Raw genomic sequence first — 21,023 nt, forward strand, 5'->3', positions numbered from 1 at the left:
CACTATAAAAATGTCAAGATTCTTTCTGTATTCTCGTTTTATATTTAAGTATTTAGGCCATCTGGAGTTTATAATATAGGGGAAGTCTAATTCTTTTCCCAAATTGCTAGCCAACTGTTAGCATACTATTTTAATTCAACCGATTTTTAAGTGCCTACTAATTGCTTTGTGTGATATGAAAAATCAACAAGAAATCATCTTTCTCAAAGATCTTACTAATGAGGGAAGGGTTAAGTAAATATACTAACGAGTATAATAATATAAATTATAATGAGTTAACTGCCATAATCATTAGTAATTCAAACACAAAGAGATAACATTCTTTGGTAGACTACAGGAAATGCCTTTTTCTGCATTTTTTTTTTAAAGAGCACCAAATTTGGTAGGAAACAGTGAGCTGGTGAGAAGGGAAAAGATTTAGAAAGTATGATAGTTCAGGCAGAGTTATGAGTAAAGAAATGAGGAGAAAGATGCAGGTCTTTGGGCAAAGATAGATCATGAAACTGGGACTTGGCTTACCTGTAAAGCAAAAGCCTCATACAAAAGGCATCACATTTTTGGTTCCTAGTCTGCCTGTGTCTGTCTCTGTCTCTGTCTCTCCCTTCTCTGTCTCTGTCTCTGTCTCTCTCACACACACACACACACACACACACACATTCTAGTGGAATTACACTAGGGGCAATTACATCCTTGGTAATTAATGCATTTAGGACATAGAAGGTTTTCATCACAGACCACAGACGCTAAATTGTTCACAGGTGATAGTATCAAAAGGGGTGGAAAAGTATTATATTCCCTGTGCAAAAGACTCTACCTTTCTTAAAAGTCATAACTCTGACTGAGCTCCCAAGATGTTCACTGCTTCAAAAGCCCAGGGCTTAGGCTACTTAGGCTTCCTTTATAGCCTGGTGCTAAGGGCTTCAAGCAGCAAAAACAGGCAACTTGTGACAATCAACTAAGACAAAGATTCATTCACGGGCCCGGAGAGATAGCACAGTGGTGTTTGCCTTGCAAGCAGCCGATCCAGGACCAAAGGTGGTTGGTTCGAATCCCGGTGTCCCATATGCCCCCCCCCCCCCCCCCCCCCCCCCCCCCCCCCCCCCCCCCCCACCCCCCCCCCCCCCCCCCCCCCCCCCGTGCCTGCCAGGAGCTATTTCTGAGCAGACAGCCAGGAGTCACCCCTGAGCACTGCCAGGTGTGGCCCAAAAACAAAAAAAAAAAAAAGATTCATTCACAAAGACACAAGCCCACAGCATCTTCTTTCAGTACAGCTTCCTCCAGTGGTGCTCTGCTTCTGGGCATGCTTCAGGAATGCTATCACTACCAATCTGTGCTGGCTTCACTGTAATCATATGTACTGATATAATCTCTTTTCTATATGATATAATGCACTTTCTTCTAGATTCTGATGCTAAGAGCGCTATGTGGGGAGAAGACACGAGATAGTCACTTGTCTGAATCAGGAATCTCAATTCTCACTGCTTCAGAGTCTTTTCAAAGTCTGGAACTGGCTGACAATGCTTCCTTCCCTCGAAGCCACCTTGTTCTCCAAGTGTTTTTTCTTTTTCATTCTTCCATCCACAGAATGTCCATTCCATGTCTATGTAAATAAATTAGTCTGGTGGAGAAGAAAAATTGACTGGGCGGGGACAGTAAAGCCATTCAAGGCAGAACATTTATTAAGTTGAAACTAGTTCTGCAACACCCTGATAGTCCAGGCAAGCTGCCCAAGGACTTTCCCTTACAAGCTGTGCATCCTGTATTACAGGTACCAAATCAGAGACCATCCTGGAGAACAAAAGTAGAATTCAAGAGAAAACAAGAAGCCCTGCAAATTTCTGAAATATGCTACTATAGCAACTCTGAGCAAATATTTTATTATCCTATTAGCTGGTGTCTGAACCTGATGCAGGACCAGGTAGGGATCCTGAGGAAGCAGACACTGCTGCCTGCTAAAAGGGTCAAGTCTTGCTTCTGGGAAAGTAGTATCTGTTAGGAGTGTCAAGGAAGATATTCATCATTTTCTATTCAATTGTACCAAAACTATAGCTTTCTAGTAAATGTATTACTTAAAATATATTAAAAAGTGATTTTTTAATAAAAAGGATTTTAACTCTAAGAAGCTCTGAACTAACTTAAGTCTTGCTAAATAATGCAGCTGATTTTATATTGAGTGACTATATCTGGTCATGTTTATAACATTTGTTGCTTCTGTTACTACATAAATATTATTCCTGATACTTAAAAGATCAAAAACAAAAAGAATAAAAATAAAACACTTGTTCACTTGTTTGCTAACTTGTTTAAGTTCAAGTTCTCAGAATTTGCCTTTGTCCAAAGGTGTTCTAGAGAATTGTGAAAAGGATTTAGGGTAGGGGGCCAGAGAGATAGTACAAGGGCTAAGGCACTTATCTTGCATCCCTCCAACCTAGTTTAAATTCATCTAGCACTCTCCAGAGCATCACCTGTGGTCACACCTAAGCACAGAACCAAGACTAGCCCTTGAAACTGATGGGTGTGTCCCCTTGCCCCAAGGGGAAAAAAAAAGATTTAGTGTATTATCAACTATTACCAAGTATATGGCAAATACAGAGTTAATTCCCTCCTGGTTCTGCCATCCAAAAACACTCAGTGTGTGTATAAAACACTCCTTAGTGTGTGTTTGTGTGTGTCTGTGTATGTATACACAGATATATATGCATTTAGGACATACATACATATGTATGTATACATACACACACATACCTACACACACAAATTACAAAGTCCTTCTTAGTTTATGTCTCAATTACAAGAATCAGAGTAAAAAGTATGTCAGAAAAGGACTTGGGGGGCCGGAGAGATAGCATGGAGGTAAGGCGTTTGCCTTTCATGCAGGAGATCATCGGTTCGAATCCCGGCGTCCCATATGGTCCCCCGTGCCTGCCAGGAGCAATTTCTGAGCCTGGAGCCAGGAATAACCCCTGAGCACAGCCAGGTGTGACCCAAAAACCATACACACACACATAAAAAAAAAAAAAAAAAGAAAGGAACTTGGTCTTGGAACAAGGGGTGATACCAAAACAACCACACAATAAGAGAATGGGGGTATTAAATGGTGCTAATCCTGGGCTCTGGATTATAGAGTGAGAATGACAAGTGGGGCACTGTCAAGCGAGGAATCTGGAAGACATAAGGGCACTGGTCAATAGTCTCAGATACGATAACAGCTAAATACATTTTAAATAAAATGTTCTAAGGAGGTGCGGTAGGAATAGGAGGGAACCTTGGGACATTAGTAGAGGAACAATGACACTTGTAGAGTTGGAAGTTTGGGACCAGAATACAGAAAACCTGAAACTCTATTAAAAGGATTCTAAATCCGAATCTCAAATTCAAAAAAAAAAAATGTGTTTTTTTTTTCAAGTGATACCAGAAAAGATAAGATACTTCCTCTGTAAGATGGGAGAGGGTGCCTCGAAGATCATGAAAGGATACATGTAAGTCGGGATGCCTTTTGCAGCCAAGTGTTTCCTGATAAGTCGCTCAGTGCCATACCAGTTAAAACCTTTTGTGGCATATCCAATTCGTGGAAGATGAACGCTTGCTGTTAAGAGAAGATTCACTGATCAAAATTTGGTGGGAATAAAATACAACACAGGGAACAAAAATAAAGAGAAAGTGATCCTGAGGGTGTCGCTTTCCATTGGATGCCATCTAACACACACATGAAGCACTGGAAGGGTTCAGTCACATTGCGGAGTGTCTGGAGGATGGGGGTAGACTGTAATGGGGAAAGAGGAATTTTAAAGACTTCAGTTCTAGAAATTGGGAAGTACAATAGAAACAGAGAATGATCACTGTTGGAGATGTAATTAGCAGAAAAAGACTCTTTAATAAGTCTATCGGTTGAACAAACTCACTCTGGGCTTAGAAAACAAACTGAAATCAGCAGAGTAACTGTTTGCTAATGCCGACTGGGACTTCTCAAGAAAGAATATGACACAGAAGTTCCTGATCACATATGGCCCATTGATTGCCTCTCTGTGTCCTCTGCTTCCTCATCTGTAGACTCAAGATATATTAACACCTGAGTAGGTAGAAATGGGCCCCAGGAAACAGATACAACAGTGATTTGGAAAGAAAAAATAACTACAAATACAAAATGTTGGGAAGGTTACTTCTCTGGTCCCTTAAATTGGGTGTTTATCTTCATACTGTTTCAAATGTGGTCTTGACGCATTTAATCTCCTTTTAAAAGTCACTTCATGTGCCTGGAAACAAATTAATCTACTGCCCAGAACAGTTGACAGGACTTACCTTTCTTTTTCTTTGCTGCTGAAAATATCTTCCTCAGACCCTCTTCTAGGGCAGCCATCTTAATGCCAGACAGGGCATTGGAGTGATCCCGGTGCTGAGCCACAATCAAGGCCAACTAGGAAGAAAAGATATTTGATGAGTGATCTGACACCGAGGGTTGCACAGCCACCTTAATGACCTGCCCAAGGGACAATGTAAACATGACCTAAGCTTGAAAGGGGGGGTTGCTGTTGTTTGATGTTTATGCATTTGGTGCCATACCCAGTGATGCTCAGGGATATACACCTGGTTCTGCACTCAGAAATTACTCCTGGAAAGTACTCAAAGAAACCATATGGGATGCCGGGTATTCAACCCAGGTCAGGCACTTGCAAGGCAAGCACCCTACCTGCTATACTAGCAAAGCTATTTATCAAAGCTAAGGTATTTTTAAGATGGTATTAAAAAGACTGTTCTTGGGGCTGGAGAGATAGCACAGTGGTAGGGCATTTGTCTTGCACTCAGTCGAACCAGGATGGATGTTGGTTCAAATCCCAGCATCCCATATGGTCCCCTGTGCCTGCCAGGGGCAATTTCCTGGAGATCACAGTAGCCAGGAGTAACCCCTGAGCGCCACCAGGTGTGACCCCCAAAAAAAAATTTAAAAAAAATACTGTTCTTCACTTCTATGTTCATCGTAGCACTATTTAAAATAGTCAGAATCTAAAAACAACCCAGGTGCCCGACAATACATGAGTGGCTAAAGAAACGGTGGTATATATCTACACAATGGAATATGCAGCCTTTGGGAAAAATAAAGTCATGAAATTTGTTTATACATGGATGGACATGGAGATTATTATGCTGAGTGAAGTCAATCAAAGGGAAAGGGACAGACATAAAATAATCTCACACATTTGTGGGATATAAGAAAAACAAGATGGGCAGGAGAGATAGTATGAAGGTAGGGCATTTGCCTTGCATGCAGAAGGATGGTGGTTCAAATCCCAGCATTCCATATGGTCCCCCGAGCCTGCCAGGAGCGATTTCTGAGCATAGAGCCAGGAGTAAGCCCTGAGTGCTGCCCGGTGTGACCCAAAAACCAAAAAAAGAAAGAAAGAAAAACAAGAGATAATATGGCAATAATATCCAGAGGCAATAGAGATAAGGGTCAGAAGGTCCAGACCAGGTCAGTGGTCCAGAAAGAGCAGTGAATGCAGTTCAAGTACAGAAGGGTCTGCTAGGACAAAGATATTGGAACTGATACTCTGGATGAGAACTTGGTGCTAAAAGGAGAAAAAGTGACATACAAGGCACCCATCCATTAATGCAAATCAATGTCAAAAAGGAAAGGGAGAAAGAGAGAGACGCATATTGCCTGCCCTAGAGACAGGAGGGGGTTGTGGAAATGAGGGGGGCGGATGGGGGACATCAGTGGCAGGAGGGATGTACTGATGAAGGGTTGTATACATTCTATGACTGAAACCCAACAATGAACAATTTTGTAACTGTGGTGCTTAAATTAAAGCAATTAATTTTTTTTGTAAATACTGTCTTTGGGTCCAGAGATGGAAGGATGCAGTCACTTTGGACATACCTGGGTTAAAGTCCCAGCACTACATAGGGACCCTGAGCCTTGCCAGGAGTGATCACTGAGCACAGAGCCAGGAGTGATACCTGAGCACAGCTGGGTGTAATTCCAAACAACAAAAAAAAAAACAAAACAAAAAAAAAAAACAAAGAAGACTGTTCTTTCTAAATGCTTTCAAGCAGGGAGATAATTTTTCAAAACCTTACATACAGAAAGGACTTCAGAGATTCCTACACGTCAGCCCAACACTGATTCATTCTCTCAGCCCCAAGATGCATGTACCAGTCTTTCAAATCTTTCAGACAATTCCTGTGAGGATTAAATGCCAAATCCCTCCAATCCAGCCCTAATATAAGTGGGGGAAGAGATCGCTAAAAATCAAGGGGCATCTGGGGCTAACACCACTACACTCATCAGAACAGCATGTCCCATGAGTCATAAACCATTTTTCTTGAGTCACTGGCAGTTTATGCACTACTGTATCAAATTCTCTTTTTTCACCATCTTATAGATGCCAGAATGAAATGACCACGCATGGCCAGAAGCTGCAGGCAACTGGATTCTGCTTTCAGCCTGTATTCTAAATTTCTTCCTTACTGTCATTAAGATTTGGCTCTCATTTGAATATGAATTCAGGCCTGAGGGAAAGGTAGGGAGCTGTGGTAAATCAAACAGCTTACAGGAATTCCAAATGACAGGAATATGGGAGACAGTGAAGATGCACACCAAAGGAGAATTATAATGTAAGCAGAAGTATGTTAGTTCTTTTTCTCTTCTTACTTACCAAATCTTGCCCCTTGTTTCTTGATTCTTTATCATCAATGGGAAATAAAAGAACATCTCCTAAACTCAAGTCTGAGGTAAAATATAAAGGAAAGAACATTATAATCTTTGGCTATGGTTTAAAAACCCTAAAGAAAGACTATTCTGAATTCTTCAGATATCTGCCTTTTCCAAGCCCAATCAGATTTTAATACACTTTCTCGTTCTCCTAGTCTCAGCTAATTTTAGCCTTAATCTTAGCAAATGCCTTATTTGGGAGACCACACCTAATTATTTCACTATGCATGTCTTTTGCTCAAATATTTTATTTAAATATCTTTAACTGAGACTGAAGAGATAAAACAACAGGCAGGGAGCTTGTCTTATGGAATGTCATGTTCCAATCTAGCACCAATAGAGTCCCCTGAGCCCACCAGAAGTGATACCTAAACACAGAGGAGTAAGCCTGCCAGGTGTGGCCCAAAGAACAAACAAACAAACAAACAAACAAACAAACTATATATATATATATATATATATGGACACCAACAAAAGTGATGTAGATCAGTGGTTAAAATACAGGCTTTGTATTTTAGGTTCTGGGTTCAATCTCTAGTTATCACCTTCCCTCCAATATATCAATCATGTTATCGTAGACTACACATAACATTCAATTTCACATTCCCAGCTATTTTTAAGAGTACAGACAATTCTTTAGTATTAAGTACAGTTACAACACTGAATACTCAATCTAAAACTTTTCATCTTGCAAAAGTAAAACTCTATGACCACTGAAGAACCTTCATTGCCCCCTGTCCCAGACACTGCACAGGCACCAATCTACTTCCTTTCCTGTCCCTATATCCAACTAACCCCAGGTTTGTGCTTCTAGGTGTCGCATCAGAGAAATCCATGCCAAGACCAATGAAGGTAATGTTTCTTCCCTATTTCTTCCTGGAAGTTTTATGTCATCAGGGCTTATCTTTTAAGTCGCTTTGGTTCATTTTGAGTTTGTTTTTTATATTCTTTTATCTAAAGAAAGGTAAGGATTCAGTTTCACTTTTCTGCATGTGATTACCTGGCTTTCTCAACATTACTGAAGAGATATCAAGTATTAGCTGTCTATTTATGTGGATGATTAATGTATCTTTTTTTTTTTTTTTTTTTTTTTTTTTTTTTTTTGGTTTTTGGGTCACACCCGGCCAGCGCTCAAGGGGTAATCTGGCTCTCTGCTCAGAAATCACTCCTGGCAGGCTCGGGGGACCATATGGGACACAGGATTCGAACACTGAAACTTCTGCATGCGAGGCAAATGCCTTAAACTCAATGCTATTTCTCAGCCCAATGTATCTTTTTTATGTTAATATTATACTGCTTTCGGGGGATTTGGGAGACCACCCTAACACTGCTCAGGGGCTACTCCCAGAAGTTCAGTGTTGTAGAGCACCCACTGGTGCTCAGGGACCTCTTATGTGATGCTGGGAATTCAAACCAGGGTTGCAGCCAGCCACTATAGCTGCTGTGTGTTACTTTCTGTACTATCTCCTTTTGTCCTAATACATCACTATTTAAATTACTAGATATCTGTGGGACATTTAGTATATCTGAATTTGAATATAAATTTTCACCCCTTCCCTCTTCTTTCTGGCCTCACCCAGTGATGGTCAGAGCTTCCACCTGACTCTGTACTAAGGGATTATTCCTGGAAAGCTCAGAGGATCATATATGGTTCCAGGATGGCACCAAAATCAGCCAAGTGCAAGGCAAATAGCCTACCCACTGTACTATTGCTCTGGCCTCTAGAGTCTCCACTTTTTCAGCTGCCTAAATCTTTTTCAGATTTAGATTAATATCTAAATTTCCTCAAGATATTAAACTGTTCTTTCAATTATTTGCTTTAGGAGGAAGAGTATTCTATGTCTCTATATCCCTTTCACCCTAGAGGAGTTGAGCAAAAGAATTCAGAAAAAATATCTCTAAAGAATCTTGAAGAAGGGGCCGGAGAGATAGCATGGAGGTAGAGCATTTGTCTTGCGTGCAGAAGGATGGTGGCTCGAATCCCGGCATCCCATATGGTCTTCTGAGCCTGCCAAGAGCGATTTCTGAGAGTAGAGCCAAGAGTAACCCCTGAGAGCTGCCGGGTGTGACCCAAAAACCAAAAAACATAAAAAAATAAAAGAATCTTGAAGAACATTTATTAGACAAAGTCCTTTGCCCTCTTCAAGTCCCCCAGGAAATAAGTACATTAATAATTTTACTATTCCTGTCACTCTGTGATTTCACACACACACACACACACACACACACAAAAGTGCTCTTCCCAGACTGGGCAGAGAGCTCAATGGACTGAACACAGGCTTTGCATGCAAGTAGCCCCAAAACAAAACCCACCAAAATAAGACAGAGTCAATCCTTGGTGCTGCATGGTCCCTCAAGTACCATTAGATTAGACCCCAAAACAAACAACACTCAAATTCAGTGCTCAGTGTCCTTTTCTGCACCCAGTGATGCTCAGGGGTTATTCCTGAGTGGACTCGGGAATCACTCCTGACAGTACCAAGGTACCAGATGGAATATCAGGAATCAAAGCTGGATCAGCCAAATGCAAGGCAAGTACCTTACTAGCTGTACTATCACTTCAACCCTCTTATTACCCCTTTTATCAATACTACTCTGACTCCCAATTTCCCACAGCCCCAATCAGTTTTGCTTCCTTCTCGAGGGAATATTATACCCTAACCTGTTTTAACTTTATGATATAACCTCCTTCAGTACCTCAACTCAAGCTCTTGTTAACATTCTCCTGGTAAGACTGAGTTTTCTCCCAGAGGTCTTGGCCATTTTTGTGAGATATTCCCCTATGAAGAGGGGATGAGTTGAATAAGTAATAAAATGTCCTGAATGCCAATATTTTTACTTGAATGCTGAATTTGAAATTACCAAAATACAAACATATTCATTATCCTCATCATAGATCTCATGAGAGGTAAAATAAAGATTAATAACCACTACTCCTAAATTACAGTAGCAAGGGACTGATTCAAAATCATATTACAATTGTCTAGTTGACAATAGAATCCAGACTCCAAACCAGCTCTTCTAACTCCTGACCTGGTGGACTGTACCTCATGATACCTGTCAAAGTGTCCAGTCCTCATCCACCCTAAGCACTCTCTCAATTCTTACCTTTCATCTTCCCAGCCAACTCATAGATTTTTCTTGGCTCTGCAGATCGTGTTTCCAGAGCTGTGAACAAGCCACCTCTGCCCCAGCGACCAGAGTCATCTAATAAAAGAGAAAGTTTCATTGGTAGCAGGTAAAATAAAATTCCTAAGAGATAAGCATATCACAGATTGGACTTCTCATCACATATGTTTATTGTAGGTCTTCTCAATGTACCATGTCATTTTTAACAAACAAAAAAAAAAAAAGGCAGAGCAGAAATTATCATTTGGAAAGAGGCAAAATCTCTGTGGTCTTCCTGTAATGTTAGAGATGACTGAGGAAGGATGGAGGTAAATATAATGTCACAAAGAACTGATGTGTTAGGGATACAATAGCACATAACTCCCACTTACTAAGGAAGAAGGTAAGGTAGAGAAACAGAGTCAAGATAGCACTAATAAAACATTCTGAGTATGTATTATATGGCAGGTACTGTTTTAGGCAATGAGAAATATATATTCATATAAATGATTAATAATTGCATTCCCTTGAAGCTTATTTTCCACTACAAAGAGTCAGACACATGTTTGCATGCGTATAATCACCTGAATTACCATGTATATGAGTAGGAAAGGAGTAGAAAAGAGTACTTGAGATGACGCATATTTTACATGTGGTAAAGGAAACCTCTCTGGAGAATCAGATTTCAGACAGAGGCATTAACATGTGGGGAACATGCTTGAAATTTTGTTTTTCCTTCTACCTTCTCTTAAAGTATTATTTGGTAGATGCTGCTTCTTTCGCCCTTTTTTCCTGCCAAGACTGGGGAGATAGCTTACAGATAGCCTACCTCAGGCAGGGTCTCCAACCCACACCCAAATTTTGCTAGGTGTGGCCCCTATTTCTCCACCCAATCAAGCATATGTTATCTCAAAACACAGTTAAGAAATAAAGGCTAAGGCCAAATAGTGTATAAGCAGGTAGAGCCTTTGCCTTGCATGCAACAGTCCTGGGTTCAATCCCCAGCATTCCATATAGTCCCTCGAATGCTACCGGGAGTTAATTCCTGAGCACACAGCCATGAGTAACCCCTGAACACTGCTGGTATGGCCCAAAAACAAAATAAAATAAAGTAAAATAAAAAAACTGAGGCTCAAGGAATTGAACTCTAATTTACTCAGACACTAATTCCAGCTTTCTCTGAAATTTTTCTCTGAAAATTTCCTATTTTGACCACCCACGACCTGTCATTGATTGATGAGGCCATCAATCTCCCCACAGTTAGAGTTCTGCTAATTCTTAGCACCATAAATCTAGGGGGACAGATCTGGCCCACTGTTCCTACCTACGCAGTGAACGATGACAGCATCTTCCGGCCCAGCCTGTGGGTGGGTAACATCACCACTGATGTACTTGATGGAGGGCCCGTCTGCATCTTCCTCACTTGGCGGGACAGACTGATCATCTTCCCCATCCTCCAGATCCTCTGAGTCACTCTCTTCAGAAGGCAGGCAGGAGGACTGGTAATTGTTGGACTCCCACCAGGCCATCCTAGAGCAGATCAGAGAGAAAAGGAAATGAACAGGGCCCATCATCACTTCCCCTTGTACACGCTCAGCAATCCCTATCACAAGACCTGGTGCCCAGCACAAACACAACTAAAAATGAATGACCCGCTTGAGGTTTCTGGATATTGACAAATAAGAAATCTAACTAGCTGCCCTAGACTAAGACGATCTGATGGGTCTCAAAACATCTTCTTGTTTTTTGTTTGTTTTGGGGTCACACCGGTGGCGCTCTGGGATTACTCCTGGCTCTGGGCTCAGAAACTGCCCATGGCAGCCACAGGGACCCATATAAGATGCTGGGATTCAAACCAGGATCCATCCTCAACTAGCTACATGTAAGGCAAATGACCTAGGGCTGTGCTATCTCGCTGGCCATTACCTTTTGTATTTTTCATAGAAAGAAGTGTTTTATTGGGGCCAGAACAGTGGTGCAAGCAGTAAGGCGTTTGACTTGCACACGCTAACCTAGGACAGACTGCGTTTCAATCCCCTAGTGTCCCATAAGGTCCCCCAAGCCAGATCGATTTCTGAGTGTGTAGCCAGGAGTAACCCCTGAGCGTCATCGGGTGTAGCCCAAAACCAAAAAAAAAAAAAAGTGCTTTATTGTCATGCAAATGATTTAAGTGGAAAAGAATGTCCACCAGCACAGACTGGAGAACAGCTGTGAAAAGTGAGAGATGGAGTTTGGTTTCAGGCAGAACAGAAGAGCTTGGAATTCAACATAGAGTTCAGGAGTTTTTCAGGAAACACATACATGTTCATGAGAATGGTGAGCATGCTGAGTTGAGGAGCATGCTTATATAATGTGTACAGGAAAAAGCAGGAAACAGTCAGGGTTGCAATTTAGTCATGAAAAGGAAAGAGAGTAGGGGTAGAGAAGGGCTCAGTTTCACTGTCTCCACAGGCAGTAGTCCTGTCTGGTTGGAGGCCTTGTTAGTGCAAATGTGTCTTCAATTTTTGCTTTGGCTCAGAGACTAGGATGTAAAAGGGCAGCTTCCTCAGGACAGTTGTCACACTCTCCAAACTATAGGATTTTCATAACCTATGGGCAGAAAAGGGGTTTCATTTGCTATTTCTCACTCTTTCAAAAGGAAAGCAAGCAATACTACCTTTAATTCTTTCCTTGTTCTATACAAAGGGTATGACTGGGTCTTTGCATTGATTCATTTTCTTAATTGTTAAATTAAATTAAATACACATGTAATCTAGACAAGTTTGATCTAGATCCTTCTCCCTTGCTTGCTCCTAGGATACTAGTTTCCTGTGTTTTCCATTTTCTTCCCATCTTATTTTCTACCAAGTGAGACTGCAATTTTTCACACAAGCCCAAGGCTTGCCAAAAATGTCTGTTTCTTAAACAGTGTGACTATTCAAGGAAAACTCTTTTACTTCACCTGAATATATTCTCTGCCTTGGGCACTCCAGGAATTTTCACTTAGGTAAAAGTTTGTTTTGTTTTTTTAAAAGGGAGGAGGAACAGGAAAAAGGAAGGAGGAGATAAGGAGGAGGGAAAAGAGGTGAGCAGGGAAGAGATTTAAAAATAGACCAAGAAATACAATTCTTGTCTTAAAGATACTATCAATGTTGCTTAAAAGGGGTTCAGGTGCATAGTGGAACGCAGCACCATGTGGCCCCCAGTACCACCAGGTAGTTGAGCCACCCTCAGTCATCCTTGGCTGCTCACACTATGACCCAGAGGGTCCAAGGTCTCTTTCATACCACTTGAGAGGCGCCAGACCCAAATAGAATCCTACTGGTGATAGAAGCCAACTTGGCCAGCTTTATGAATGTTTTCTGCAATCTTAAAGTGTTGTTGAATTGTGGGCTGACCCTTTAGCTACCACCCATGTGTTTCAGCATTCTAAACAGGACACATACTTTTTCTTATGTTCCGCTTCTTCCCTCTTCCTTTTCTTCTCCTCTATTAGTCTCTTTCTCTTGGCTGCTAGTTCTTGTCTTTTCTTTCTTCTGTCTTCCAGCTCCTCCGGGCTCAGAACCCGCTTCCTTCTGGTGGAGCCCTCCAGCAGACCCGGGACAAGAACCTATGGGAACAAGATCCATTGTTGGAAACTTCAACCATCCCTGAACAAACTCTACTGGAAGCAACATAACCAATATTTCACAGAACACTGCGGCTCCACACCCCTGTGTGTGGCAGGCAGTGGTGTAAGACACTTTAATTTGCTGTTCATGATCCACAGCTCACAGGCATGGTGATCAGGTCACGATGCACTAAACACCACAAAAGCACTGGTATATTCTGAATAACAATACACATTTTCATCCATTTCAATAGGAAGATGGTGTTTCAAAGAAGAAATTTCAAATATCCCTAAAATATGTCCTGCAGAATGCCACTTAAAATACAACCATTTGTAATAGGAATTCTCTCATAATGTATAATATTATTCTTCATAATATTTTTTTCACACTGTGGCTACCTTTTGGTGGAGGAGTTTGGGGCCACACCTAACGGCATTACTCAAGCATTACTCTTGGCTTTGCACTCAGAAAGTACTCCTGGCAGGTTCACGGGACTATATGGGATGCCAAGGATTGAACCCGAGTTGGCTGCATACAAGGCAAATACCCTATCTGCTATACTATTGCTATGGCCCAAAAACATTGTGGTTATCTTAATGATGGTACACATATTCATTAAAAGCTTGGTACCAAATACTGTGACTCTCTTACACACACACACACACACACACACACACACACACACACACACACACATTTTTGCTTTTGGAAAGGGCGGCCACACCCAGCAGGGTCTACTACTGGCTCTACATTCAAAAATTATTCCTAATAGTGCTGCAGGGACTATTATGTAGGATGCTCAAGATTGAACTGAGTCAGCCACATGTAGGGCAAGTGCCCTATAACTGTTATACTATTGCTCCTGTCCCCAGGATCCGACATATATTTTTATTACCACCACCTGTCTTGATGACAGTTTACAAATTATCATCTTTGAGATTTGAGTGTCACAGATTGGGTATTTTACGGACAGTTGGATAGACAGAACTGCTTTCTCCTGTATTCAATAAACATTATTGTGCGATTTCTATACTGCTGTATAGTTCATTGTACTTTTCAATATATATATATATATATATATATATATATATACACACATATATATATACACATACACTTTTTAACAAACTACTCCCAACATTCTTTTCTTTTATTATAGTGAGTTAAGAATTTATTCTTGGGGCCAGAGAGATAGCATGGAGGTAAGGCATTTGCTTTGCATGCAGAAGGATGGTGGTTCAAATCCCAGTATCCCATATGCCTCCCCAACTCCCCAGCCTGTCAGGAACGATTTCTGAGCATAGAGCCAGAAGTAACCTCTGAGTGCCCCCCCAAAAAAATAAAATAATTTATTCTTTTACATAAATAGCTCTTACACTGCCTTTGTTTCGGAGTAACCATCCCTCTTGACTAGTTTTCTCCAGCAGCGTTTTCTGAAGAGTCACGAGTTGTTCAAATGATTTTCTGTCTTCTTTACTAGGCTCCTTAGAGTAATCTTTGCCTTCAAAGAAGTACATATGGTTTTCTAAAAGTATAGAACACAAAGAGAAACGTTAGATGCTAAATTAAGAGGCTGGTTCTATTCAAAGAAAGATCCAGGTGATGAAGGTGCCATATTTTCTGATCCACGGTAGCTGGATTTGGACTCCCACACATGCAATTTCCAAAGGACTAAGCATGACTAATGTCATTTACGTGTATCTCTAGATGGTCTGGAGTCTCCGATGGATACCTCCACCCTGCTGAATCTCTGGTTACTTATTTGTCCTACATTGGTAGTTTTCAAAAATTTTCCACTTATAAACCAGAATCAGTCTGCAGAGTAAAGATCAGAAGCCACTGCTCGATGCTGTTCCCTAGCATAGAGCATAGGTCTCACTAACAGTAAGGTCACTTAATAAAATATAACCAAATGCTTATATAGGTCCCTGACCCACAATGATGCAAGTTTTTTGGTTTTGTTTTTTTTTTTTTGGTTTTTTGGGCCACACCCATTTGATGCTCAGGGGTTACTCCTGCCTAAGCACTCAGAAATTGCCCCTGGCTTGGGGAACCATATGGGACGCCAGGGGATCGAACCACAGTCCTTTCCTTGGCTAGCGCTTGCAAGGCAGACACCTTACCTCTAGCGCCACCTTGCCGGCCCGATGCAAGTTTTTAACAATTGTGCCAAAGTGATACATACTTAGCAGAAATTCTATGAGCCTGTATCTTTTCCCAGGCCCATGATAGGCAGTTATAGAGACTCATGTGCTCCCAGTTAACAGGAAGGAGATAAAGAAACCCATAGCATATAAAAAAAAAAAGAAAAGAAAAGAAAGAAACCCTATAACATACCGGGTTGCCAACATTTTCTACTTGCTATGGCTGGGTTTATCATGATGTAAGTTGAGTAAGATCTATACTGTCTTATTTAGAACTCTTTACAGTCTGGGAAAAGGGGACCATGAGAAAACGCAGCACAAATAAACCCTTAAATTTACACACTGCATGAAGTATTTTCATGAACCCACCATAATCCTGGTATAATAAACCCCAATCCCAGTGAACAAAGGGTAAACTAAAACTCAGAAGGGGTTAGGAGACTCCCTAATTCTCACTACTAATAAATGAAAAGATGGATTTTTCTGGCTCTAGGCTAATGTTTCTCTTTTCAGTATATTGCTGTGTCTCTGGAAGGGTGGAGAGATAACAGGCCAAGCAATAATGGATGTAGCAATGACAAAGAGGGAAATGGTACAATTGAGAGCATCATTCTATCTTCACATCTATTGTCACATCTGTACAAGAGCAAAGGAGACACTCAGCACCATTTCTCAGATGAGGACATAAAGGCACACAGAGGTTGGGTGCTCTGCAAAGATCATGAATCAGTGAAGAAATTTCTGACAAGTCAAAACCAGCAACTACACAGCAGTGAGATAATGACCTTAAAGTGAAGAGTGTTTAATAGTACATGTTGCCAGGAATGCATTTTCACAGCATTAAAAAATCAGCTATAAGTATGTTTTCCCTAGAGTATATGAAAGCAAAACATTTTCACTCAAGAGATCAATTGCTTCGCACTTGTACCCAAATCCAACCAGCTGCAATTCTAATTGGCATTTGCTAATTAAATCAGCAGGGGGCCTTCAATGAGGCGCTCCATCAACAAGTGGGGAGAAAGCTGAGAAGTGTCAAATGTGATCAACATATGTAGCTTCCCATTGCATGCAATTCTCAACTTACAAACATGCTTTAAAAAAAGGCATGCATTCACAGTAAAGTAACTGTTTTTTAATTTAATTTGGATTGTACTGCTTTAGTGACTAGACTCTCATATTCATTAATAATTTTTTGTGTTAGTTTTTGGGTCACACCCAGTGGTGCTCAGGGGTTACTCCTGGCTCTGTGTTTAAAAATCCCCCCTGTCAGGCTCGGGGGGACCATATGGGATGCCGGGATCTGAACTCCTGTCTGTCTTGGATCTGCTGTTTGCAAAGGCAAACGCCCTACCACTGTGCTATCGCTCTGGCCCTTCATTAATAATTTCAAATTGTGCTCCCTGCCTCAGGTCTGTAGCCAAGAGACTGGAGACAGCAAGACTAGCCATTATCTATGTCCTATCAATGGAACATTTCACCAAAAAGTGATTTTTGGATTAATTTATTTAAGACAAAATGCCAATTTTAATACAACGGGAGAACCTTTTTTTTAGCATAGAGGGCCTACCTGAAAATAAAAACTGTTTGTGTGTGTGTGAATGGATTGGGAAACTATCACTTTTGGAAACTTAGATTTTACTCCTTTTTTTTTTCTAATAAACATTAGAAAACAAGCTGAAACTCATGTAGATTAAATGCAGAAGTAGGTGCAAATTCTAGTATCTAAGACAATCTATGTAATCTAAATATAGGAACATGTGCATCTATTCTTCCTCCCACCTGAAAACCACTAAATGATGGTAAAGGAATCTGAAAATAAAGACATAATGTGTAAACAGTAATTGAAAAATTGAACAACTCTTTGGAATATAAAAAAGAGGTGGAGGGGCCAGAGAGATAGCATGGAGGTAGAGCGTTTGCCTTGAATATAGAAGGACACTGGTTCCAGTCCCATATGGTCCCCCATATGGGATCCCATATGGTCCCCCAAGCCTGCCAGGAGCGATTTCTGAGTGTAGAGCCAGAAATGGCCCCTGAGCACTGCCAAGTGTGACCCCAAAACAAACCAAAAAAAGAGGTGGAAAGAGAATAACATAGAGAATGGTGGAAGCCAAGCCCAAGGGTCAAGTTAACAAGCAATTCTGAGAACAGAAATGCTTCCATCCACAAAGTGAAGGACCCTGATGTCTGCAAGGGTCAGGGGACAGAGAAGTTCTATGCACCATGTCACAGGAACCCCTGATTCAGCTCTCTGCAATTTGAGCAAAAATATTTACTTTAATCCCAACACTCTTCTTCTACGATATTAGCGAATTCATCTTGAAAGAAGCTGAGTTACTCAGTGAATAGAACACAAATGTAGAAATGGGGACCTTTAGGGAGGTTCCTGCAAGCACAATGCACCAGGCTGTGATGTAGGGCTGAGGGCCAAGTGCCCATACAACAACCATCCCAAGGCTGCCTTTTTGATTTGGTCCACAACCACCACAAGATTGACAAAAGAGAGAGGACACCAGGAATTTCAGGATAACCACCAACAAGAAGAGATTCAAGAAAGTTTGTTTTGGGGGACCAGAAAGATAGCGCAGCGGTATGGCATTTGCCTTGCACACGGCCAACCCAGGACTGACACTGATTCGAATACCAGCATCCCATATGATCCCCCCGAGCCTGCCATGCATGATTTATGAGGGCAGAGCCAGAAGTAACCCCTAAGCGCCGCCTGGTGTGACCCCAAAGAAACAACAAAAAAGAAGAAAGTTTGTTTTTTATTTAAAAAGGCGGAGAGATAACGAGAAGGTAGGGCATTTGACTTGCATGCAGAAGAATGGTGGTTAGAATCCTGGCATCCCATTTGGTCCCCTGAGCCTGCCAGGAGCAATTTCTGTGCATAGAGCCAGGAGTAACCCCTGAGCACTGGCGAGTATGACCCAAAAACAAACAAAAAGAAATCATAAAATAAAATAAAGGGGAAGAAAATGTGGAAGGCAGAGAAATACATTTACAAGATATAATATCCTCCCCAGAGGGGGGTGATTATTTGGGGGGGGGGGTTGGGCCACACCCAGTGACGCTATGAGCTCAGAAATTGCTCCTGGCTTAGGGAACCATATGGGACACCAGGGGATCAAACTGAGGTCTGTTCTAGCTAAGTTAGCACGTGCAAGGTAAACACCCTACCACCTGTGCCACAGCTCCAGCCCCGAGAAATTTATATTTTTAAAGGCCATAATAGATGTCTTCAGAGAGGCTATTATATCCCTGAAATGACAATGCAATACAACTTCAAGAATGAATAAAAGTGAGATACTAGTAGTAAAATATATTTCTTAAGAAAAAATACAAGAAAAACCAAAGAGTAGCATCCAGATAGAAAAACAAACACCACATGCCTATGTTCTAGTCCTCCATAGATCCTAGGAAAACCATCCAAATCTGAAGGGACAACAGAGCAACCACAAAGTCAGAGAACACCATGAAAAGCAAGCTAGCGGGGCCGGCGCGGTGGCGCTAGAGCTAAGGTGTCTGCCTTGCCAGCGCTAGCCTAGGATGGACCTCGGTTTGATCCCCGGCATCCCATATGGTCCCCCAAGCCAGGAGCGACTTCTGAGCGCATAGCCAGGAATAACCCCTGAGCGTTACCGGGAGTGGCCCAAAAACCAAAAAGAAAGGAAAGAAGGAAGGAAAGGAGGGAGGGAGGGAGGGAGGGAGGGAGGGAGGGAGGGAGGGAAGGGAGGGAGGGAGGGAGGGAAGGAGGTAGGAAGGGAGGGAGGGAGGGAGGGAAGGGAGGGAGGGAGGGAGGGAGGGAAGGAAGGAAGGAAGGAAGGAAGGAAGGAAGGAAGGAAGGAAGGAAGGAAGGAAGGAAGGAAGGAAGGAAGGAAGGAAGGAAGGAAGGAAGGAAGGAAGGAAGAAGGGGGGCCAGCGAGGTGGCGCTAGAGGTAAGGTGTCTGCCTTACAAGCACTAGCCAAGGAAGGACCACGGTTCGATCCCCCGGTGTCCCATATGGTCCCCCCAAGCCAGGGGCAATTTCTGAGCGCTTAGCCAGGAGTAATCCCTGAGCATCAAACAGGTGTGACCCGAAAAACCAAAAAAAAAAAAAAAAAAAAAAGAAAGGAAGGAAGGGAGGGAGGGAGGGAGGGAGGGAGGGAGGGAGGGAGGGAGGGAGAGGGAGGGAGGGAGGGAGGGAGGGAGGGAGGGAGGGAGGGAGGGAGGGAGGAAGGAAGGAGGAAGGAGGAAGGAAGGGAAGGAAGGAAGGAAGGAAGGAAGGAAGGAAGGAAGGAAGGAAGAAGAAAGAAAGAAGAAGAAAGAAAGAAAGAAAGAAAGAAAGAAAGAAAGAAAGAAAGAAAGAAAGAAAAAGAAAGAAAGACAGAAGAAAAAAGAAAAAAGAAAGAAAGAAAGAAAGAAAGAAAGAAAGAAAGAAAGAAAAGAGAAAGAAAAAAGAAAAGAAAAGAAAAAAGAAAAGAAAAGAAAAAAGAAAAGCAAGCTAGCAGAGCAGGAATCCATATGACAGAGGACAGGCAAACAGAAAAGCTAAAAGAAAAAGGCTCCGGTTCCACCCTTATCAGATAAAACCAATCCTTCCCAAAAGACCAAAAGATAGGACTGAGTTTTAGCAGATCAGAGCAGCAAACTGAAATAAGGAGTTGAAAAGAAGGAACTACAAGTATGGCAGTCAGTGTTGGAAGTGCAAAAGCTTCTTGGAAAGAGATGGCGTAGAATAGAGATACCCATTGGGGGAGAAGAGATAATACAGCAGGTAGGGAACTTTCCTTGCACAAAGTTGACCCCAGCATCCTATATGGTTCCCTGAGTATATCAAAGGAAATCCCTGAGCATTGCCAGGTACAGCCCCCAAAACAACAATAATAATAATAGAACAGAGACATCCCTTGACAGCTTTAGGGTGAAGGGAAGAAGAAAGTGGGAAGTCCCACAAGAGACTCTCTGGATCAGAAGCCAATGTCAGTCAAATTGGTAAACAAATTGTACTTCTTTGTATCAATGGAGTAAGATCATCTTGAATGGAGGAGTCTAGTGAGATTCTCGTATTTGTTCACCCAGTCCACACTGAATCCTGCTGATACTGGGACACGTGAACAACATCATTACAACCCTGAGAAGAGGTTTACTACTAGGGGAAAACCAATCCAAATCCAACTCACATACTCACAATAGGTATGGACAAAAAAGAAAAACAAAATGGACAAAAATGACAAGCATAAATCAAATTCAAAGAGAAACCAGGAAAAGGACAGTCATCTGATGATCTGTGCACCTTGAACTAAAGAATAAAAAATAACAGCACCTCTGAGAAAAACTTCGCATGGAAGACACAAAAACACAAACAGGAATCTGAAGCACACGATAGTGCATAATTTGCATGCAAAATAAACAACTTCTGTTAATCAATTTAAACACAAAATTGTTCTGAGATTCAAAAGAGGGACCATGGTGTGCAGAGCCCGAGCTAA

General features: G+C 41.7%; 1 protein-coding gene across 1 annotated transcript in view; it reads right to left on the reverse strand.

Annotated features, from left to right (window-relative positions):
- Positions 1 to 1,645: 1,645 nt before the first annotated feature.
- The window catches only part of CHD1L (chromodomain helicase DNA binding protein 1 like), a 53,514-nt gene continuing 34,136 nt past the window's right edge, over positions 1,646 to 21,023 (reverse strand). The window contains exons 16-23 of the mRNA XM_049782381.1: positions 14,784 to 14,932; positions 13,243 to 13,406; positions 11,142 to 11,347; positions 9,818 to 9,916; positions 6,654 to 6,724; positions 4,300 to 4,414; positions 3,478 to 3,586; positions 1,646 to 1,989 (exon numbers count right to left, since the gene is read on the reverse strand). Of these exons, the coding sequence (XP_049638338.1) occupies positions 1,962 to 1,989; positions 3,478 to 3,586; positions 4,300 to 4,414; positions 6,654 to 6,724; positions 9,818 to 9,916; positions 11,142 to 11,347; positions 13,243 to 13,406; positions 14,784 to 14,932 (941 nt within the window). The 3' untranslated portion in view covers positions 1,646 to 1,961. The remainder of the gene's footprint in view (positions 1,990 to 3,477; positions 3,587 to 4,299; positions 4,415 to 6,653; positions 6,725 to 9,817; positions 9,917 to 11,141; positions 11,348 to 13,242; positions 13,407 to 14,783; positions 14,933 to 21,023) is intronic.

This window comes from Suncus etruscus, chromosome 10 (genome assembly GCF_024139225.1).
Source record: "Suncus etruscus isolate mSunEtr1 chromosome 10, mSunEtr1.pri.cur, whole genome shotgun sequence".
Lineage (NCBI taxonomy): Eukaryota > Metazoa > Chordata > Mammalia > Eulipotyphla > Soricidae > Suncus > Suncus etruscus.